The sequence below is a fragment of the Fopius arisanus genome, unplaced genomic scaffold, assembly GCF_000806365.1.
Source record: "Fopius arisanus strain USDA-PBARC FA_bdor unplaced genomic scaffold, ASM80636v1 scaffold00014, whole genome shotgun sequence".
NCBI lineage: Eukaryota > Metazoa > Arthropoda > Insecta > Hymenoptera > Braconidae > Fopius > Fopius arisanus.
The window spans coordinates 159,198-182,920 of record NW_011887753.1 but is presented as its reverse complement, the minus strand read 5'-3'; the positions used below and the strand labels follow the sequence as shown (position 1 = coordinate 182,920).

At 41.8% G+C, this 23,723-nt stretch overlaps 1 protein-coding gene across 3 annotated transcripts; it reads right to left on the bottom strand.

Moving 5' to 3' along the window:
- Window positions 1-6,196: 6,196 nt before the first annotated feature.
- LOC105263219 (uncharacterized) lies at window positions 6,197-22,956 on the bottom strand. Of its 3 annotated transcripts, none has more exons than XM_011299270.1 (11): window positions 22,017-22,956; window positions 21,738-21,930; window positions 20,695-20,859; window positions 15,460-15,587; window positions 15,170-15,295; window positions 13,681-14,035; window positions 13,430-13,601; window positions 13,078-13,364; window positions 12,546-12,686; window positions 12,188-12,436; window positions 6,197-11,356 (listed from the first exon to the last, which is right to left on the bottom strand). In XM_011299270.1, the coding sequence occupies exons 1-11, from the start codon at window positions 22,389-22,391 to the stop codon at window positions 7,449-7,451; spliced, it is 6,099 nt and encodes a 2,032-aa protein (XP_011297572.1). In that variant the 5' UTR covers window positions 22,392-22,956; the 3' UTR covers window positions 6,197-7,448. The 3 variants fall into 3 exon arrangements, with proteins under 3 accessions (XP_011297572.1, XP_011297573.1, XP_011297574.1); XM_011299271.1 differs by having other exon boundaries at window positions 13,090-13,364; XM_011299272.1 differs by lacking the exons at window positions 20,695-20,859; window positions 21,738-21,930; window positions 22,017-22,956 and adding an exon at window positions 16,830-17,658.
- Between the last annotated feature and the right edge of the window lie 767 nt (window positions 22,957-23,723).

The following is a 23,723-nucleotide window of genomic DNA, read 5'->3' as shown; positions in this document are numbered from 1 at the left end:
CAACTCACCAATTTGAGATTCAGATCGAACTTTACCCGTTGATCTCGTCGAATGATTGAGATGAAATTTAGGCGGTCAAGTTTTCTCGAGATGAAGCCATAGAGAGGAAAAAAAAATTTCCCCTCATCCAGTGAGGGAACTCCCAGGGTATTCCGCCAACGTGAAAAAATACGAGGGGAAAGTAATAAACGCCAGTTGAATAGAACTTTTCTATCCATAAATTGTCGAAAGTTCCTCTTTTATCGTGGAGCAGGGTCGGTGAACTTCTTCCGTTGAGTTATGATTTATCTTTTCTGCACACGAGAGCTCAGCGTCATACCAAGAAAAATATTTCAGAACGTTTGTAATAGAAAGGGCGGATTGAGAAAAAAAAACGGGAAGAGGAGCGAGAGGGAATAATGAGGGATTAAGATAATCCAGGAATAATGTGAAGAATTTACACTTCCATCTGGAGTACAGGTGGGAGGAGATGAATTATTCAGTCATATCGCGATGGTGTCAGAATTCAGGATATTTTCATCTCATGGAACTCCCAAATTTCATCATTAAACGAAGATAAAAGTAAACTGCAATTGTTGCGGTTTTTCCATCGAGAGATTCACCATAAAAACAAACTTTTTCACGTGCATTCCTATCTGCTCGTTGGTTGGAAAAAAAAAAACCTGATAAGCAAGTTGAATTTGTACTCACGAGATGCGACTATCGCGTGCAGCCACACGAGGAATCGAGGATTTGCCTTTCTTCCATTTCATTCCTTTCGTATTTCTATCCAAACGATTACACCGAGAGTAAACGGGAGATAGGGGGTAGATAGAGCCCTTTTCCTTGGGCTCGTTACTAAAATTTTAACGAGTTCCCCTCGGTGCAAAGAGTTTTCGGTCTATCCCACTTGAAAATAATCGAGAAGGCCACTTCGAGTTATATCGTTATCCATTGAAATTCGTACTGTCCGAATTCACCATCACTAGCCAAAAAGTTTCACTCCAAATGGCAAAGGGGCTTTATGCTATTGTGAAAGCCAATGACTGCCACTCTCATTTTAATTGTTAATTTTAAAATTGAGAGTGAAATCAATGGCGGATTCTGTATCTGTTTGTATGCATTCATAAACACTGATAATGGCAGAAATTCGATATTTGTGATTAAACAGGAAATAAATCTTTTGATACAAAAATATTGTCACCCATTCGATGTTTTAACGAATTATCAGCAAAGAAAAATTAATTACTCGAGTTTTATTTTTAAAGAGACTAGCGAAAATGGATGAGGTATTCACTGAAATTGAAAAATTCAAAATTTTCAAGAAAATATCAGGGTAGCATGAAAATGGAGGAGGTATTCACTGAAATTTGAAAATTCAAAATTTTTGAAAAAGTATCAAGGGAATATGAAAATCGAGGAGGTATTCACGGAAATTTAAAAATTCCCCCAATCAAAAATACTACCACTCATTCTGTCCTGACAAATGAGAAATCAATTACCGATTCATTCGAAACCCAATTTTCTCCCTGATTATTAACAAACCCTGAAAAAGCTGAAGTTGCATAAATGAAACAACCACTTTTTGATCATCAATAATTGTTCTCCCCTTTTCTAAAACGATCCCAAGATCCCAAGACATCTCTACACCTTGAAAACTGCATTATCCCCTTCATTATCACCAAAAACAAAAGCCCCAAAGTGTCGCCATCCCCTCACAATGAATTAACCATTTATCAAAAAGGAGCTTAAGTTTTCTAATTTAATACGCCTGAGAAAATCCCCGAGATGGCATCTCCTCCATCGTGACGTGAAACGTACAATTCTACAATTGTTCCATTCCATTGTTTCCAAACAGAAAGCCCATTTCTAAGCCCCCCACCACCCCTATAATAGGTTTGTCTTACTCGGGTGAAGGGTAGGGGAAAAAAGTAGTAAACCTATTTGGCTCACGAAATTGAAACTTGCCGGTTGGAAGGTGGAAAAGCGGAAGTGGAGGATCGAGAGGGACTCCTCTACTTTTCCATCTACCCTCGCCACTTGCTCCAGTGAATAAAGTGGTGAGGGGAAAAAAAAAGCCACGAGAGACAGAGGAGCCCCAGATAACGAGAATATTAATATTAATAGTTTTAACGGCGCGGTGGGGTTTTTCAATAAGTTCAGCTATTGTTAAATTTGAATGTAGTTCATAACTTGGGACAATGGCCCCAGAGGGTGAAAGGGTGGAGGGATGGATCATTACATCATTATCGTCAGAAGACAAGCCCTAAAAGGCTCTTAAAGACGCACACAGTTGGGCCTAGCGAACAGGAAAACTCATTAAAGACTTTATTACACGGGTAGGAAACTCGTGGAAGTTTATCGAAAAGCATATAGTTTTGGGTATTATAAACGTGCCCCCAGTCACGTGTACAACCCTCAGGCGGTACTTCTCTTTCTATCTTGGTCTGGGTTGTGATGTGATCGAGACCTGGTGGGGTATTCCTTGCTTCTTGTACTCACTTGCCGATGGTCTCAGGGTCCTCTTAAAGTTCAGCTCAGTAACTCCCAGTATGGGGTAATTAATTGTTGTATACGGAAAATCAAGTTCTGGGAATAGTCAGACAACTGGGTGTGTCGTAAGTTCGTGGGGAGTTGTCTAGTGGGTACTTGCTTCCTGGAATAATGGCAAAATACCAATTATGGCATTTAATCCCTCTACCAATTCCGAAAATTAATAATAACTCATTAATTGACCATTTTTGGGAAATTTTCACATTTATCAATCAAAATCATGAATCAAAAAAAAATTCGAGCTCGAGCCCAGTCTGAGATTGGATTGAGAATAACATTTTAATGCTATAAAAAATGTCAAAGCCATTGAAAACGTGGAAAAGGGATTATTATGCAAAAAAATGGAAAGGTAGCCGCCGAAAAAGGAAAATTCTATCATTTTATCGCGTGAAATGGAAATATACCTTTATAGATGCATTGAAAGGGCTTTCGAGAATCCATATCACAAAGCGAGAGAGTCACGGACGATACCCATGGCTCAGTGTAAATTACAGTCTCTTGCTATATATGGAGGAGAGGAAAAAAAAATCCTCTCTGGGCATTGGTGTATGTAAAGGCTACCGATTCAGCTTTGAATCTCGCCGATAGTACGCCGATGGAAATGCACAATGAACCCACCCATCAGCCTGGCACTCGTCGTGAATCATCCTAGCTGTGCTTATCTAAACTCAAGGCCCTATTGCCCTGGGTCCTTTCAGTCTTATTATCCCAGTCAGCACTTTTCCCTTTATTTCCATCCCTTTTTTTCCCATTCAACCGAATCTCACATATTTTTTTTGTTTTTTTTTTTCAAAATAATTTTATTCACTCATAACACTGGTCATCAGGATAAATTATAATTATTCCCTGTGTATTCTCTCACGGTGGAATAATGAAATTTTTTTTTAACAAGAAAATCCTCACCCGACCTCAATAAAAATGAATATCTCATGTTGAAATCCCCCAGAATCATTCTGTCAGCCGTATCATTTTCCATTCTATCCTTTCCCATTCAAAAATATTTCGATCTTTTGATAAGAATTGCCAGAAAAAAGCCCCCATAAATGAAAAAGCTCACCCATTGCTTTCATACCCGCAGATTGCGAAACCGTAAGCTGGTGGAATTGGCTTGGGATTACACTGGCAAGGAACGGATCATCTACATCTCGATCTGGATCCGAGAGGCTTGAGGACTCCTCCTTTTGGTCCACCATCTAAAAGAGGTACCATAAGGAGCGAGAGGAGTTGAGGACACTGAGGAAGACTGAAAAGAGTAAGAGAGAAAAAAAAAGGGATAAATAAAGTGAGTAAGAGGGATGGCTGGTATTTCACGGTGGAAGGGAGTGCGAACGCTTGCTTTTCAATGTGCCTTTCCCTCCGGTAAATGGAAATGGATGGAGATTGAATTCGTCTGAAGATGAGGAGAAATTCGCTCGCCTGGGTGGCCAGAGTGTACCCAGAAGAAAAGGTAGAGAATGGGAAAAAATCGAGAAACTCGAATAAAGGGTCAGCAAAGTTGTCCCTCTCTCTGATAGTTGAATTTCCCTCCTTTCTCCAGGGCCCTTTCCTTACATTTGTCTCGCACCATCATTCTGCCCATGGAGACTTGAAAATTCGACAGACCAACCCCGTGCGGTATTTCCTTTATTCCGGACATTCTACCAGTCTCCAATTTGCCACCTATTCACGATTAGAAAGCGTTAGATTACTCCCAACACTCTCTTTCCACTCTCTCAAATCCCACTGGTTTTCCTTCCAGAAGCCGCTGGGGAACTTCTCTTTTGTTACTCCTTCTCCAGGCATCCATGAGGATATTCAAAATTCCAGGAAATTTCAAGCAAAATCATCTGACTTTTCAATTATATGAATTTCAATTTCAATTTTGTAGATTTAAAAAAAATATATGAACCTCTTTGGTGTTGTATATGTCTTGATAAATGAATTTAATGTAGAACTAGGCTCTTTTCTATTTATGGCTGATGGAAATAAAGACAAGTTTGTAAATACAGCGAGGCTCTTCGCCGGGTGGACACAGTAAACAGGATATTCCGATGTGCATTTTAAATGAAGGGAGAATGAAGGGTGAAAAGGCACACGGAAAAGAGGTTCACTCGGTCAACCCCACCCGCAGACGAAGTAATCTTCATATTTTAGCATGTTAATCGTATTCCGGAAAATTTTAATAAGAACGTAAACATAAAGTTGAAGGTTGTTTCTCTATCGTAATAAAAATGTCGACTGGTATATGGGTGAAGGTAAAAATCGCGGAGTGATGGATGGGGTTCTTTGATTAAAAATTCGCGTTGCATCACGTCCCCACTATCTGTCTCCATGTGTCATCAACTTTTAGGGAATACCTTATTTTCCTCTCACCCGGTTGTAAGGTACTTCAAAAGATTCTCAGGGCGTCACTGAGATAAACTACTCTGACGAGAGTTGAATTTTCAACGCGAGAGCTCAAAGTTTTTTTCAATAAAAAATGAGAGGAATCCGGAGTAGAGAGCCCCGTCGAATGCAATTGGCGAAATAACGAGGACTGTCATCGTTGGCTGATGAATAAATTGGATTATCAACTTTCTGGAGTCTCATAATCCATTTGGATTAATGAAATACAGTGGATAATAAATATTATACAATTCCCCGGGTGCTTGGAGGCTCTCAGAGCCCGGGGAAATTGCAACTACCTCGAAACAATGGTAATTAAATAAAGTGATGGGATACAAATGGAGTTTGAAGATTCAAGGGATTGTGGATATCGAGTGATCCCACCTTGAGTTACTGGAATAACGTCTTCAATTCTACTTGAGCCAACGATTGAGACAATGCCCATTGTCTTGGTAATGGCTGCGTTAAAGGGTGTCGCGAAATTTCAGTAATTTCTCGAGAAACGTTAAAAGCTGCCAAGTTAAGGCTTTGAGTGCTTGCTAGCGCTTCAGAGAAGTCCATCAATGTCTGAAACTTTGCTTTTCCAACGAGCAATCCTGTATTCTGCCATTTCTAAGATTATCATCAACTACGTAATCTTCATAAGTGCGGTAATAATTTTTTTTTTTCACGTCCACCGAAACTTCATGAAATCATTGGGAATTGAAAATGAATTAAAAAAATTTTTCAACAACTTGGGTATTTTTTTATACCCCTTTAGGTATTTTGAAAATTTGGTATGCATGCATGTTTAAATGGAAAAGTTAAATGAAATCCCTCTAGGTGCGTACGTGATGCGGACAGTTTTTAACTTGATTGTTCACTCGTCCGCGATAACTTTATAGTAAAGAGCTGTACTAGGTGGTTACGTTAGTTGAAGGGTAACTAAAAGTTGTATGGGAGAAGATGATCAAATGGTTTTTCAAGTTCAGAGAGGTACTTTTGAGGATGGTGGAGCCATTTGTGGCGATTCGAGTTGGCAATAGCCACCACTTTCAAACTTTTCCCAGAAACTTTTCTTTTTTTACATTGAGCAACCAACTAATGAAATGGGAATGGCCTCTACAGCTGCACCACCTACATTTATGGGACATTTTAAGTTCAGGGAGTGTGAAGTTTCCGCCAAGGGACTTCACCTCAAAAGACCCATTCATTCCATTTCCATTAATTCTTTCAAACAAATAGACTATTTCTCACATTTAATTAAAATCATAATCACGAATCCTCTTTCATTAATTATAATCTCTTATATAATGCTTTATTCTTCAAATATATTACAGTCTTATATCCGCAGTTAATCGTGCTCGTAGACTATAAATATATACAATATTCGACAATGAAGCCTCACAAATTTGTTACATTTAAAACAATGATACAGTGATAACTGAAATTTGCATTTTTCACGATTTCATTTCTCATTTCAATTGTTGCTTTGAGGTTTTAAAGGAAAAATGTCAAATAGTCGAGATTTCATTTAATGTAATTCAAGAAATCAATATTTTCATAATTAATTTAATTAAATGGCGAAATTCCTCGAGAGTCTCTCAGATAAATCCATAAAGTTTCATTCGTCTAGCTTCACTTCTTGACTACTGATTTGACCGTTCAATTGCCATTTCAGTTATTAATTATCAATTGCTGGGGACATGCCCCAGTGAATTGATCAGCGTCAAGTCGGACTTTCATCATTGATCTCTCAATTGATGGGCAATTAATTAACAATACCCGAGCACGTTAAATCAGCACAGCTGATGAGTTTTCCATTCTCCATTGGTGAGACATTCTTTCGCGATAACGAATAACCACGGGATTTTATCTATACACATTCTAATTATCCTCTCTCAGTCCACTACCCTTTTTTTTCCACTCTCTCATTCATTTTTCAGTTGAAAAACACTCGCAATCTATCAAATATCCGCGCCAGTACTTTCCGTTCAGTTCGATTCTCCATTGCCATTAGACTCTTTTTACATTGGAAAAACAATAACAGATGTGACAAACAAAAATGACATTTCCATTTTGTACACTTGACAATTACTCACAGATGAAAAAAAAAAAAGAAAAACCCACGCGGGTATTTGTTTCAGAGAGTGGCCAGCAATTATCCAAAATTGATAATTGCTTCAATTGTCCCGCTATATCCTCGTAATTCATGCACTCTGTTAATTGATGGCTGATAGACTCATCAAATGGTGGAGGGAAAAAAAAATCAACTGTAACTGGAGCCATTGTCAATTAACGATGAAGAGAAAACTTTTTAAATTGATAGGTCAAAATCAACTACAACGCGCATTCATTGGAGCTTGAGAGTTATCATTTCTCTCTGTGCTCAGCCGTCAGTTATTTTCTAAAATTCACCTAGAAGTAGCAAAAGCCCAGTTTAAGGTTCAATTGTTACTGGGATTATTGGATTAGGCCTCTCAAATTACAGAATTATTATCACTCCATTTATCTCCATAAAATCTCCAAATCATTCCATAATCAAAAAACCTATCTGTAAAATTCTCACCAGACTATGATCGCTTTCCCGACGCGGTTCCCGGACTTGAGGGCGAGTACAGTCCGAGCTTGAGTCCCAATTCCTTGGGTTTCCTCGATATATTTCTCACTGGGAAGGGATTGAACTGTCCCTTGGGAGTGACGCCCTCAAATCCCCTGGTGACACCGTCCAACGGTCCAAGTGTCATCGCAGCTTTCCTGAAAGCAATGGATTCCCTGGACGGTGTCTCAAACTCCATCCCGCCAGGTTCATCGCTTCCTTCAGTCTTTGCCGGTCCACCCTCAAGCTTCGATGAGTAAAGACCCTTCCTATAACTCCCCTCAAACTGATAATTAGGAGAAAAATCTCTCCGATGAGTCATCGGAAAATATGAACCAATATTCAGGTCATCATTGGTGGGTGTCACCTTGAAGCTCTTCCTCTCGTAATCCTTGGAGAAATAATTCTCTGGGGATTTAGCCAGGTATTTCCCCCGGTACTCGGACTTTTCGTACGAGTAATCCAGGGGTGAGGACAATGGTAATGCCCTCTCGTCCTTGCCAATACGATTGATCGCCCCTGTCTCTTCATCGTAATACCCCCCACGATCCCCCTGATAACCCCTGTACGACAGCTCCTCGCGAATCTTATCACCCGGGGCATTATCCTCGTCGTACCGCACCCGAAACTCGAGTGTCTCCTTGGACAGCATTTGACGTTTGCCGATTTCAAAATTCCTCAAGGCACTCCGATCGGCATCAAGAGCTGCCAACCCCTCGTCCTTGTCGTAAGTCCTGGAGAAGGGATTCGAGGGTTTGAGGGGCGATAACTTGGACGCTGTGAAATCGAAGGGCTTGTAGGTGTCATAAGGACTCTTCAAGGAATTCTCAAAGGGTTTCTCTGGCTTCATGTAATCTAAGGACGGCAGTTGTGCCTCGTAGGACGGCAGGTCTGAGCCATAAGCACCTGGGGATATGATCGGAGGATTACTCGAGAGGACCTGGACCGAGGAGATCTTATTGAGCTTCTCGAGTTCTCTGTATATGTCGATGTCACTCCTGGGGGAGAGGCTCTGAATACTCTGGAGATCGTAAGACGTGGGAGGCTGATACGTCTGTGTGTCTGCGTAGTGATGGAATTTTTCTACTGAAGGCTCCTGGCTCCCAACCTCGCTCTTATCGATCTCGATCGAGTCGTTCGAGGAATTGTAAGAGAATACATTTGTGGAGATGCTCGTGAGGTCAAGTCCCTCGATCTCATTCTGACTCGATGATCCTTTCTCGTAGGGCTCCAGGCTGATGGGTGACTCGTCGTAGTTAGCCAGGAGCTTTGAGAGCTCCTCGTTTATTTGTTTATCGATCAGGGCCTCTCTTGTATCCAGGTAATCACCTGATATCATCTCGTCGACATCCAGGTGATTGATCTCCTCGTTGTCGTCAATTATCGACAGCTTCGACAGCTCGTCGTGCATCTTTGCGTCGAACTCCGAGCCATTAGTCGTCTTCATCTGATCCAAATCCTTGAAGTTTATCCTTGCGAGCTCTTCGTTGATCTCGTGCTCATTCAGCCCCATCTTCTCCAAAATCGGGCTGAATATCTTGGATATCTCCTCGTTAATCGGACTTATCGTGATTTCTTTTGATATCTCTTCTAAATCGGGAAGACGTTTCTTGGCTTGACAGGTAAGAATCTTGTGGAGAATAGCCGAATTCTCTTGGATTATCTTCAGGGCTCTATCGCTACTGCTCCTTCTACCATTTTCCCCTCTCTTCCTGGGCTTGACCTTCGTCCAAACACCGAGCTTCGACTCCCTGTCATCGTCGGGCTCTCCATTCTCTTTTCTCTTGGTGTAGTTCTTCAGGATACTGTCGCTACCCTCGTCCATCTGAATTCTAGGCTCGACGACGTAAGTCTTCCTGACTTCATTGGAGACGGTTATCCCTGGGAGATCGAGCCTCGCCTGGGAGAAGCCACTGGCAGAATCGCTGAAGGTGTCCTGTCGTCTCGCCTCGAGATTTCTGAGATCCTCCCAATCGTAACCAGTCTTTCTCGTCATATTTGTGTCACTCGAGACGCTGCTCTCCAACGTTGTCGCCTCCATTCGTCGAAGATCGTCCAAAATATCACTCGAACGCTTTTTCGTCCCCACAAAGTCCTCCGTCGACGTCGACAACTTCATCTCCGCTAATTTCCTTTCCAAGACGCTGCAGCTCCGTTCGAACTTGGTGGGACTTCGCTTCTGCGAGGAAAACTCATCCGCGTCCCCAGACAACTTCAGGGTTTTATACTTGTCGCGGGGTAAAGGGGAGACCGTGTCGTTCTCCAGGAATCGCTCCTCCAGCTCGTCGCTCTTCAGCTTTGCCTGATATTTATCGAGGTCAATGGTGTCTTTACTCGAGTCCCTGTGGACTCCAATGATCGCTGCCCTCTCGGATTTCGAGGCCAGAGTCAGAGCGAGCTCTGCCTCGAAGGGCCTTCCCGAATCGTAGTCGTCGGCTTTTCTCGGTAAATCTTTCGTCTTCGTCTCCCCCTTGATCGACCTCGACTCCTCCAGTTTGTACGTCAAGGGCTCCAGGGCGTCAGCTTTCCCTGAATTCCTCGGGGAGGTCTTCACCTCTGGAGTAGAGATCGGATAAAAAGGTGATGTCGACGGAACGTCCACTGGCGTCTCCGAGAGGTTCTCCTGATTTTTATAAGAATACGTGTACTTTATCGAATTGGCACTTGTTGAAGAGTGAAGCTCAGAGCTGAAAGGGGATAACTCAGTCGATTTAATTGCCCCAGGGCAATAAGATTCACTGGAGCTGCTCACAACTATCTTCGTGGGGCTCATCGACTTCTTCAGGGCGTCGAGGCTCATTGGAGTCGAGGAGCTATTGTCCAGGGAACACCTCGACTCCATCTTCGAGCGTGAACCCATTTCCGAGTCTATCGATCTCATCGTCAAGGTCTTGTCGTCGGAACTTCCTGACGAGTGGGATTTTTCACTCCTCGGGTAACAAGAGTCCCCTCGGACTGGAGTCCTAGGACTGGTAGTGAGACTCGATACTTTCGAGTCCGGCCCCATTGTCTCGCCGGAGCTGAATGACTTGGCGCTTTCCGGTGTCTTCGGGCTCCTCTTCACGTCATCGTAAGGCTTGACACTCTGAGGATAATCGAGGCTCAGGTGACAAACTCTCGTCTGCAAAATTCCAGCCTTCTGGAACTTCTGATCAACATTCACTGGGGATATCGGTACGTGTCCCATTACAAAACTCCTCGAGTAATAATTCGATTCTATTCGATTCGATTCCAATTCCCCAGGTGCCGTAACTTTGCTCGACGTCTTCGAGTCAATGTCCAAATCCATCGATTTCGATGAGTACTTTGTGTCGAGATCGGCTCTGAACGCATCATTAATTGAATTCACCTCCACATGGGGAGTCAGTATTGGCTCCACAGCCCTGGGCACTACGTCTAATTTTCTCTCAATACTAGGTACAAAATCCTCCCTATCTACTGGCACTGTCTCCCCCCGGATCACTCCATCGTGCCCTCTGTCTCCCAATTTACCATCACCCCTGTCAAAGCTCTCGGACACAGGGGCAATAGAGTTATTGTCATCGCCAGCCGACAGCCTTCTGATTTGATCCGTTATCTTGGCGATTGATGCTGTAGTCTCGGCGTCCACTGGGTCAATCCCTCTCACCGGATCACAGGAACCGATGACGTCAACAGCGTGAGTGGGTGATGGTCGTGGACTTCTCTCGTCGTCCGTTGCCATAACGTAACAATCGGATGTCGATGTGGGCTCTTCACTGTCACTCAGCCGATCAGGATCATCACACAGCTCTGTCGACGTACTATCACTGTCACTGTCCCCACTGCTGCGTCTCAATGATCTCAGAGTGATGGGCATACCCTCTGGGGACTGTGCCAGCTCAGTGTCAACGTCATCTGTCACTGCAAAATAAATACCTCGTGAGTCGCCGAAAAATCACTGCTCCCGCGATAACGAGTGGCTAATTGACCTTTTTTGCAACAGAATTTTATAACAAAAATTGAAAAACTAGTATTGACATTCACCGAAATACATACATACGTCCGGACATGGTCTGACCAAATTATGGTCGAACTCCTACCACCAAAATTATTCATACTGACACAAAAAATCGAAAATTTTGAATTCGAAGAACAGAATGCAAAAAAACTCCCGTTCAACCGTCACGGGCATCACTGATGTCGTTAATAATCAACAATAAAAAAACAAATCAATAATATGAGAATAGAGACTTTTAATAGTTGCATCTGGAGGAGTTATTTTCCTCGCCTCGCGGATTCATTTCATCCTCTGGCACTCAATGACACTCTTCATTAATTATTTAATCCTTCGATCGGTGAAGGATATCCAGAGGATAATTGGCCATGAGAATGGCAGAATGAAGTTGGAAAGTGTCGGATTTAATTCTTCCATTCAAACCCACTGCTCTTACGTCACTGAGGAGAAAACAGGTGGTGATCTCGAGGGGTTGAACTGGGGCGGATATTGACCCCGCCACACCTGCGTCAATACTCCATACCCGTTGGTATATTTTCCAAGGGTTTCTGTCACGGTGAAAAGCTCTCGAGCTTTTACCGACGCTCGATAAAAAAAAACCGACGAGAGAGGGAGAGACGGCAACATCCCGAGGGATGGTAAAGCTCGAAAATTTTATATTTTCCATGTGTACCGAGTGGTTGAGAGATAAATTCAAACAGGGGGATGATTTTGGAAGAGATATAATGAGTAATTACCCGCAGGCTCATTTTTCGTTTCCCTCGGTTTCTTCGTGTCCTTCCAGTGTAATGTCACTCCCTGTTTATCTTTGCGATTTTGATTCCTGGGACTTCTCAGAGGAGTCAATCTCGCTTTCGGGGGTATTGCTCCAGGTGGTGGGCCCAGTTGACGGGTTTTTGCACTGACAAGGGCACTTTTACCCACCAGGAGATGATTCATCGCTTGGGAAGTGCCTGGAGGAACCATTGATTGTCTCGCACAGGCAGCTATATCAAATAAATATTAAAAATATTTTGTTTACGTTAATTGGGGCAATTTGCAATAGGTTCCAGGAAATTTTTCAAAATAGAAATTTTTTTTCGGTGAAAAATTTACCGGATAAAATAATGTGCGCCTGACGCTGACGTTCTCTCAACTTTGCGTACTGGTGTTTCAATGTACTGATGTCCAGTGCTAATCTGTCTTTATCCCCTCCCTGATTGATTGCCTGCAGAGTTCCTGCTGCTATTGAGGAGCCTGTAAATACTTTATTTAGTGATGCAATCGATTTGCCGCGTGATTCATTCACTGAGAGATAAATCTACTTTCTGGGGATTACAAATTTTCTGAACGGAAAAATTGCTCTTCATATTGCCTCCGGATTACCGAAGATATTTCATCATCTTCATTAACAGGATTTCAGGGTTTAAAAAATTTTTTTTTCAATTAAAAAAAAAAGCGTGAAGATGAATATCCCGCGGATTCTGCTCTAAGCCCTATTTTCCGGTGAGCTTTCACGATATTTAACGGGATATCATTGGATTATCGAATCTCTGATCTCACCCCTCGATTTTCACATGAATAATTCCGCCCACCCCTTCCAGAAATGAAATTTCCCTCTCAGCTCTGGGGTTAATGCCCTTGCAACCTTTCTTGTAACCTTTCTTAAGCCTGTGATGGACGCCGTACATGGCAGCCGCCACAGCGAGTTTCTCCTCCTCTTCGGTATCGGTATCCTCGTCGTCACTGAGACGTCTAGCCCAAGGAGTTATATTGTACCTGTGCTTTTCCCTGAGATCCGTCACACCAACGAGGGGTCCCATATTAACAATGGTCTTTATCAAATTATTTGTGTCTGTGAACTCGAGCATTTCCCTCGTCAGAACCCCCATAATACTGTAGAACTCGTCGGCAGACGTCACTGTCATGATTCGACTGAAATTTCATGGATAAATAATTATCCAGTGGTACGATTACTTAATTATTCTGAGGATACGCACTCTGATATTCCCTCCCAGATAGCGAGGGCTGTTCTCAGAAGGACCTCATCACCCTCGAGGAATATCAAATCCCAGACTCGGAGGACCACGTCCTGGGGAAGACAGTGGCAGAAGAGAGTGAGAAACCACTGCATCGTGAAGACGTTTGTCAGTGGCGGCTCGTAGCTGCTTCCTGGGCAGTGGAATATCAATAAATTCATCATTCAATTTATTATTATTCATGAGCAATGGTGAACAAATAAAAAAATCACCGGTTGCCTTATCCTTAGCATCACACTGCAGGGCCTCGAGATGTTTTGACAGCTTTGGTAATCTCATTCTCAACAAATCCCTGAAAACTGCCATGTCAATTGACAACCCTCTGAGGTTGTCGGCGAAATAACCCTCTGGTAATACTCCCTCGATCAGATAAATCATGACCTTGACCGCCGATGCTTCGGCTCGATCTGTCACCTGGAGGACAAGGGCAGCAAGTACATTGAGTCCCTGACAGTAGCCAACGGACTTGTTCCATCTGGCAAAACCCAGTAGAACACGCCGCAGTACTGCCTGATTGTCTCGGCCTGCTGCACCGCAAAACAGACTGCAGCCGGTTCTGTGGAGATCCTGGTGGGTACAACAATGAACAAGGTAATTGGGTCATGTGCAAACACACGTGTAGCTCAGTGAATAGGTGAATGATGGGTTTGTTTTCATTTTCTTCGAGTTCTTTTCAGTCTCGGTTGACCGAGTTGGGGGCAGACTGCGTTCATTACGAGTGAAAACACTCTTCAAGGGGAACAACTCAATATACAGGCCATTCCCATTGAGCATCAGTCATCGCTTTGCTTACTCCATTAATCCACCTGTTACCAAAATAATTCCCGTCTTTCGGGTCATTCCACTGCATCTCAATTCGCATTCCAATTATTGAGTACCTAAATAAATTTCTCCCTACAATTGTCTATAACGTCTATCTTTAAATATATAAAAATAAAAATATGAGAAAAAATAATAGCATCTTTACGTTGGAAAATCTCGGAGAGAAAAAAATCTTCCCCCATATTTCGTTACAATACTACTTTATGATTGAAGCTCCACACGGAGCGATGATGATTAAGGAATAATTAATTTATTCCGTAGGAAAACCCTCCCGTGGTTGCGAAGAAATATGAAGCAAACACAAAAGAACATGATTAAATGGTCGAACGAGAGAGAGAATTTCGCTCACTTTATATTTCAAATCTCGTCGTCGAATTTTACCCTCGATTCTCTATCCCACATCACCACGGGTTTCCACCTTACCTTGTCCCACAAAATATACCCCTGGGCTTTGGAATTGTACGAGACCACCCGTTGGGCCTCTAAATCATCCCACGTGGTCTCGATAAGTGAATGAGGACAGACTCGGTATGGATGGAGCCGAGCAAACGCGGATGGAATATTAAGTGGTGAATTAATAGCTTCAGAGAGGATTGTTTGATGTTATGTAACTAGTTGGAGATTTTACCCAATGGCAATCATCCGGGGATTGACGAATCCCAAAAAATTCCATTTTAATAAATCATGTTTGATATCAAATAATAATAATAGCTGATGAAATAATTTCCTGTCTTCGCAATTTCTGTGTTCCTTAATTAAGGATCTCGAGATGAAATCCCCTAGAAATGAGTGGAGATATTGAATTGACGCGCTGAAGAGGTCCAAGTGTTTCTGAGTGGCTGATTGTGTGAGGACTCTGGTAATACCTCAGCGTCTTACCTTAACAATCTGTATACCGAGTTCCTCATCGTCTGGATTACTCCACTCGTTGAAACACAATTTCTCCGCCTGCTTCCAATCCACCCCTCGTTGCTCCAGGTGGCGCTCTGCCAACGTCAGCCACAACTGTCAAAAATTTTAAAGCATTAATCATAATCCCGGATGACCCGGAAGGGGGAGAATTTCGCTGGCCATTTGTTGGATTTTTCAACAGTTTTTTCTCTTATCTCGGAGCTTTCTTTTGGTCGTGCGGTTGTTTTCCCCATGATTTATGAGGAGACAGAACTCACCCTCTTGCGAAACTCGGGTGGTATTCCCCCAGGCAGTCTTGCAACCATTTTCATTGCGTCCAACCATTGTGCAAATCCACTCTCACCTGGCTGGGGAGTCAAGCTGAAACGCATTCTTGTATCTTCGCCTGTTGGGACAAATGGAGAAATTCATTTTCTTGGAGATCCTTTTCTCCTTTAAGTCGCTCGGGATTTCTATTTTATTATTGCTGATGGCTCTTTATGGGAAAATAAATAGCGAAAAGAGAGAAAAGCTCTGTGCTTCTCAGGATTGTTTTTAAATTGAATTTCATAGCAATTGTGGGAATTATTTTAGTCAAGAAAGCGGTGGAAAGAAGATAAATTTAAGCAAAAATGTGTCCAAATCTGTCTTCCCACTGAAGCACTTTACTACTGAATTCAGTGGGGTGTTTTGAATTGATAAATTTGTTTAGATCTCGAGACTCGAAAGGAATAAAAAATCATGAGCTGTCGGGACGGCTTTATGTTCAGTGAACTTGTGAAATACGAGAGAGAAATGAGAGCTAATGGAATGGGAAAGGTTGGCAGGAGGTTAACACAGTAATTTGTCTCAAAGCTTGAGCTCCATGTTCACTTTGCAAAGACTCTGACCGTCTCTCACAATTGAGTCAGTTTTATCTACTGCTTTTCTCGAATGATTATGAAAATTTGAATTCCCTCTATTATTACTACAAATTTTTCTTCGTGTCATTAAGTGGGAAGTGCAGTGTCGAGTTACGCAAGAATTTATTAACACTCCAAAGTGAATCGGCTTGGATGCAGTAACTGGGCCGTAAAATCAATCGAGTTAATTCACTGAAACGGGGGTCACGAAGTTTTCTGCGGGCCCGTTAATATTATTGGTCGATAAATCGCTATTAATTAAAGGGGAAGACCTGGTGAAAATGAATTGAATTAGGAGAGAGATCTTGATGAATAAACCTGTCAAACCCCCCCGGTGTCCGCATGAATGGAGGATGAAAGGGAATGGAAAATTGAAAAATCGAGGGACATGAGTGTGCCGTTTTTTGCCCTCGAAACCTTTTGCAAAAAATATAAGAATGTCTTGTTTCTTGTGCAACAGCCCGTAGTGACAAAATATAAACTACCCCACATTCAACTCCCACTCATTTTTTTGTCATTGGTCGTTACTTGTATTCGACTGAACTTGCGTCATGCAAGAGTAATTTTATCCCGTGAGATTTTTTATATAAATCCCACGTATCAGTGTCATATCATATCTCAAAGAACTGTTCAATTTCCAGCGATTTTTTTTCCCGACAATCTGTTCACATAAATTTACTCGCTCGTGGACAAAAATTCCATGAAAAATCATAAAAAAATTTCATAACCCCGTGATAAAAACCAACCTTCGTCGTCGTCCTCGTCCTGGTACTTGGCAGCATTCGCGGCTCCAGACGCGAGGCTCTTGAGTGAGTTAAAAAATCCGCTCATTCTCCAAATAAAGCATCGACTCCGTACGTCACCATCTCCCCAATTTTAAACAGACCATAGAATCCCCCTTGCCCCCCACAAATTGCCACCACCAAATGCCCGCATGATTGCACCCCTCGTGAAGTACCAATAATTCTTGAACAACTTCTTGTCCCATCGAAACTCCTTGAGCCACATTGCTTCACAATTCTTTCATCCAATCAGCGAATGTCGATCCAGCACCCTTGACCTTCATACTAATCCTCTCGACTCATTCACACTATTCCAACACCTCAACTCCCCCTCAATATTATCGTTATCATCCCAGTGAATTCCCATTAATTGGAATAAACTCGATGTTTGTCGTTGTCAGCTGAATCCACCCAATTAATTATCACGTACCACCGAACAATTATTTAATTATCATTTCTTTCTACAAATAACACTCGAATTACGATCCAATAGCTGTTCAATTTCCAGCGAGTTCAGCAATCCTCATAAAATCTTATTAAATCACCAATATAGACCTTTAACAATTATTATCAATACTGCTATCAGGAACAACAACTCCGTACAACTCTAAAAATCCAGAATAATCAATATTTTTACTGCACTCTAATTAATCACAATTGAAGGAATCCGCATAAAATCGGGGATAATTATCAATATATTAATTAACGATTTTTATTCATTGAATGACTGTAGGGAGGAGTGATAATTTCGGAAGTCGCAGAATCAAGAATATTTCACGAGTATGAGAACGAAAAAAAAAAAACCTCACATCCCCCTTAAATCCCCGCCTAATGCCACCCCACCCCAGCTGTCGCACACGCTACACTATCGCCCACGAACTTGGGTTTTTACCCCACGGCCCTCGTGCACCAACACATGCGCATGAAAAATATCCACGAGGATAACCCACTATCACTGCAAGACGATAACCTCTCGTTACTGTTCATTCCGGGTTCATTACTGCTCACATCAACAGTCCCAAGCATTTATCAATTACCAAGCATTTAATTAGAGTTCCCACCGACTTTCTCATCTCCATGTATCGAAATTTCACCCCAATTTCACCCCAATTTCACCCACGAGCCCGATATTTTCAGCTACCATTCACTCGGGGTTCAGGGTTCACGACTGTTCACAGAGGCTGCATCGCATGTGGATTGAGGAACTGCCAGTTTTATTATGTTTGGATTATTTTTTTTTATTAATGCACGCACTTGTCGCTGGGGGGTTGGCCCTGTGGAGGTCCAAGGGGGTTGGGGTTGACGCAGTGCACCAATTGAATTTCACTTGAAATTTTTGCAGCTCTCTGAGCCTGGCGGACACTTTGGAGAAGATTGAGGGATCTGACGAGATAGTTCAACCGGGACGTGATACGACCAACGTTACGTGACGGCCTCGACGAGTCAGCTGAGAGACCTGACGGAGAAGTCGAGGGGCGCAAACAATGTGCGCGCGCTCAACCCCTCCATTCCCAGACTAGGGTGCATTTTTCGGTCGAGGTTTGTTTTTTTCAAGGAATTTCCCATTATCAATTTTTTTTCATTTTCGGCTCACCCCCTTCAATCACTTTTAGCTCTTGTTTTTTTTCAATTAATAATTTATTAATATCATTCAATTTAATTTAATGTAATTTAATATATGTTGGACAGGGAATATTCTCTCCGCGGAGATATTTGAGAATTAATGACAGTTTTTTTTAATTTTTCCTGTCCCTTGATTTTTTTTTATTTTCAGGAGTTATAACCGCCTTTTGGTCAGACGACGTGCCCTCAATTTCTCTCGCGGTGCATAAGAATTCTCATAAATTTTCTCAGTGGTAATTAGTTAAGTGCTGGTGATTCATGACAGTTTACTCGATTTTTGCAGCGGTATTTATAAGTCTGCGCTTTTTTTTTCGTCCGGTGAAAACAAGTCGAACGTCTTGCTGCCAATTTTCTGGAATGCAGGAGAAAATTTTCGGATTCGTATCAACGAGTACATTTTATTCATTCACGGGTAGAATTTTATATTCAGGTCAGTCAATGGAAAAATCTCAACGGGAGGCTCATCGGCGGAGGTCCCCATTTTATTCTCGCTGAATTCATCGATTTCATTTCAATCACACGAAAAATACTGAAAATAAAACCTTTCCCCCCACCTTTCAATCCCGTCATCTATTTAACCTGCGACTAAATAACCGAACTACTCTTTCAGTAAAAATGTCGCAAAAAAATTCAATTCATAATGAAAAAAAAAAAAAAAAAATCCCCGCCCCGCGTATTCCATTAAAATTCAAATTCGCCTCATTCTCAAGGAATTGTATTAAGTGGTTAAAACTTTGACAATCATGTTATTCATTGTCCCGAGATACCAGAAGTTTTAATTTCCCGGTGAACCTGACCCCAAGACCCGCGAATTCCTGGCATTCTCATGTTCACTTCATGAACCGCAACGAATGCCCAGAGAATAACACCAACTTCCAAGACAACATGCTCTTCAATTAAAAGTTCTCTGTCTTATTTCTTCGCAAAAGAAAATATCGCTGTGCTGAAAAATTGAGTAAAAAAATCACTGATTCCAGGAGAAGAGGAGAAGTTAAGAGTGAGGATCGAGAGTTCTGCTGTGGTATATTTTTTTCTGGGCGTAAATCTTTTTTCTTCCAGTGGTCTCGCTGACACTGAAAATGCAGGGAAAAACCAATAAAGGAAAAAGAACATTCTTCGATGGGAAACATGCTGGGGCATGCGTGATGGTCGATAGTCCAAAGCGTAATTATTGATCAGGGCAGAGTCTCGCGCGAGACTCATCATTCCACGAGGCTCCACATCGCGTGCCAGTTCACACGTTCTTTTCCAAAAAGTACAACCGAGAGCTTGCATTTCACCTGGGAAAAAATTCAGGGAGCTTGCCCCTGATAATCAGAAGAATAACACCGGCTATGAGAATAATTCAGAATTGTCGGATTTATTCTACTTCCGCAATGCGGGGCCTTTGATCCTCATCACTAAAAAAGTTTCAAGTTACTACCAGCCTAGACCACAGAACTAGAACAGTTCACCGAGACCATCTCAGACTTTTAAATGACCCTAAAGTACTCGTGGGATTTTCTCATTTTTTCCCTTCTGAAAAATTCCGAAAAACCGAAAAAAAAATTAGGAATTAATTATAATCAAGTTTAGTAATGTTGAATGGGGATGAAAGAAAAGAAAAGAAAATTCTGATTTCCTCGGAAATGTCAAGAAGCCGTGACTGAAGAATATTTTTACAACTCCCAACAATTTCACGATCAGAGTATTGAGTGGATTAAAGTCTTGAGCTCGTGGTATGCTCGGCGCATAAAAATGAGAGCTCCTGATGTATTGATACAGCCCAGTTCTTTCCAAACACGCGTATTACCACCTGCCCTTTTATTTCCCCGAGAAAAATAAAAGTGATAACAAAATGTGAAGGAAACTGCACGGAGATAAATGTCCGTTGAAAATTCGAGGACAGCAGTAGAAAAGGCCGTAACGGCCGGGAAATAATTAATTAAATTATTCCATTGCATCAAATCAATCGACAATCAATCAAATTCACGGTAGTTTAAATGATTGATTAATTAATTCGGCATGTTGATCAGACCGGGAAATTTCCTCTCATTCAATTTTTTCTCGTATTTTTATGAAATTTCCTCCGCCTGTCATTTTGCACTGTTCAAGAATTTTTGTTGAGAATTTCTCTTCGTGCTGTGGATATGCTCGAAATACCGGGACAACCTGGGGATAAATAAATGGAGGAATATGGAAAGCTTCGGTTCTGCTGGTGACATACTTCTTTTGTTACTGTACGCCTGAAGATGAGCTGTAATCACGTCGTACTGTCTGTCCCGTTTAGTGAGAAGATAATCCCTCCTCCTTAGTTGACGAATAAGAAGAGCCCCAGCTTGATTAACATGAGAGCGCAGGGTTTCCAGGACTATGGTCAGTTCTTCAGTACCTGGAACACGTTTTTATTATTAATTCAAAGATCTGCAATTTCGCAATCGTAGCAATGAACACCACTCTTTGTAAATTTTAGGGAAAATTCTTTCGGATCTATTGATCAAAAAATAAAAAAAACAAAGACTCTCTCAGTTCATCTGATTTATCTCCGACCCCAGAGGAACTCCATCATAAGCTGAGACTCCCATTTTTATATCTCGACGAAAAGATAAAATTTATAGTGTTCCATTACTGTGCACGAGGTGAAAACGTGCGTCACGTAGATGCAGTAATAACAATATCGTTGAATGGGCCTGACAGGGTATTATCAACTGGCGTAGATGCCCGTGGGCGCTCAATGAATAATATTTCTCAGTACAAGCATCAAGTACTCGTGACACATACGCAAGAGACTGTAAACAACTTCCCGGTGAAAATTACTCAGTGAATGTTCCATTATATTTTTGTCAAGTGTGGATTACTGTTTCAATCGAAGTGACGCCCAATTTCCGGGGGGATTGACGCCGGAAATTTAAGAGGCGACGTGTCTGTGGGGATTGATAAGCCACCGGGTGACTTCCGTTGTCGAGGAGTTAGTGTCGTAGATTTTTAAAGCCACCAGGAAGACCGGGGGATTTCACTTTGTCCCCAGTGGAAAAGGTCAAGATTGAGTCGTAGCCCTAAACTGAGGATATCCTATTTATGCACCCAATAAATAATATTTCAAGGATATCCATACGATTTAGGACAAAATAATTTAGAACAAGGGAAAATACGGGGCGTTGTCTGCATTTTACTCCTCCAATATTTCTCAAATATACCGTGAATATAAAAATAAAAATACCGACGGAAGACTCCCCATCGAAATTGTGATGAAATAATGAATGCACTCACTTTTTAATAGCAATCTCGTTTTTCGCAAATATCGATGCTGAGGGGTAGGTCTGAAAGAGGATACAGTGGACTCACTCTCAGACCTGGAGCGATCACCTCTGGGAAACCCATAGATGTCCAGTAGTAATTGATCAACTAACGATGAAATAGCCCTCTCCTGACTCAATTCCCTCACCATGGGCAGAGGGTAGGTCTGGAAAGTATCAATTACCCCCAATGTAACCGAGGGAGAGAAATTTAAAAAAAAAAAACGCTGAGAGTGGCCGATTAAATCATTACCCTCGGCTTCCTCACACTCTCCTGTTCACTCCGATTAATCTCCTTCGTCTCATACCCGATGGCATAAATATTGGCTCCTTTCTCAATAGCTCTTCGTTTCTGAGAGGTTCTCCCGGATTTTCTGTTGAGTGCCATGAAGTCTGGCGTCTCTAAGGTTTCCTGTGTCAAGTTTCGTCGTTTGCGCTTGTAAATACCAGTACCTCGCCAATTTTCGGGTACACAAATTCTACCCACTGTCTGATGGGTCACAATTATGTCACCGAAAAGTTTCTCATTCTCCACAGTGTAACATTTCATTCTGTACGTCAGCTCAATGTTCCTTTCCTGAGGCATCACCGCTATCGAATTCTTCCTTTTCACCAGTTGCAACTGCATTTACGCAATAATTAACTGCAATTTGTATTTTATCTGAAGATTAATTGCCTTGGAGCGGAAAAATTCATTTTCTCCAATAAAAAAATGTGTTTATTCAAATCGAAAGGATCACTTGATTTTCAATATTTTCCGACACGTGTTCAAAAACAATTGAGGCGGTGTCCTGAACACCGCAATGGACCGTTGATTATCGTAAATTCGCTTCCCCTTTGAAAGCTGCTAATCAATTAATTTGATAAGACAGCGTACAAACGAGATCGGAGGGAAATTCCACCCACGCCGGGGACCTTGGGGTACCACAGGATGGAGCCTTGACCTTTTATTTGACCATCGCTTTTATTTTATGAACGTCCATCACCATAAACCATCAAAGCTCCAATTCACTCGCGAGTCTCTCCTTCTCACTATTGCAGAACTGATTTATCAGGAGTATAAAAATAGCTGATTGAATTCATTAAAAAAAAAATATTATCGCCTATGAATTTTATGTCCTGGAACAATTTAATGAAATTTTACGATCGGTTTGCCCTGAATTCGCGCACGTAAAATAGGATCATACACTTGTTATATATATCACTGAATTATTTTTAGAAAATATTTAGAAAAAAATTGAGAAATTCCATTCGATTCAATGTCTAAATAATACAAGTTTATAAAAATGAAGGGGATAACATTTTGAAGTAACGAATTCATTCTGTCCAGACCACAACTGGACGAGTTGATAATAACACATTTGATTAAGCCTTACACACACGTTGTACCATTAAACGAGTGGTGGGGAGACTTGAAAAAAAAAAATGAGAACAACTTACCTCTAAACAAACACCAACACTGTAAAACCGAGTTTAAAGTGAGGAAATGGAATTGAAAGAGGTATCACATGTGCGCGTTGCGTCAATTTTTAAACCGGTCTCGGAGTTTCTAATCGAGGCGAGTATTCTCAGCGGCAATTGTCACCCACGAAAACTATTATGCAGGTGGTGGATTGTATACAATAATCAACAGCAGTGGGCTTGTTACCATTGGCTCATTGACCCCTTCCGGATCGACGAGGAAAAGGCAGGGAGCCCGTATCTAACTCATTTCTTATTTCGCATACGATAACCACTCGGGGACACTCATAAATGTTTTTACTTTTGTCCTGGAATGATTAACGGCCTTCCATTATCACCAATTTCTTCTGTCGATACAGCAAACAGAACGAAAATAGAGAACCCGGCGTAGTGAGATTAAAATTACGGGATCAATATTATGCATCAATAGTCCTCTGAATTGAAAAAAAAATGGTGCAGAAAAATTTTGACAACTGGATCTCCTCCGGAGACAATCGAA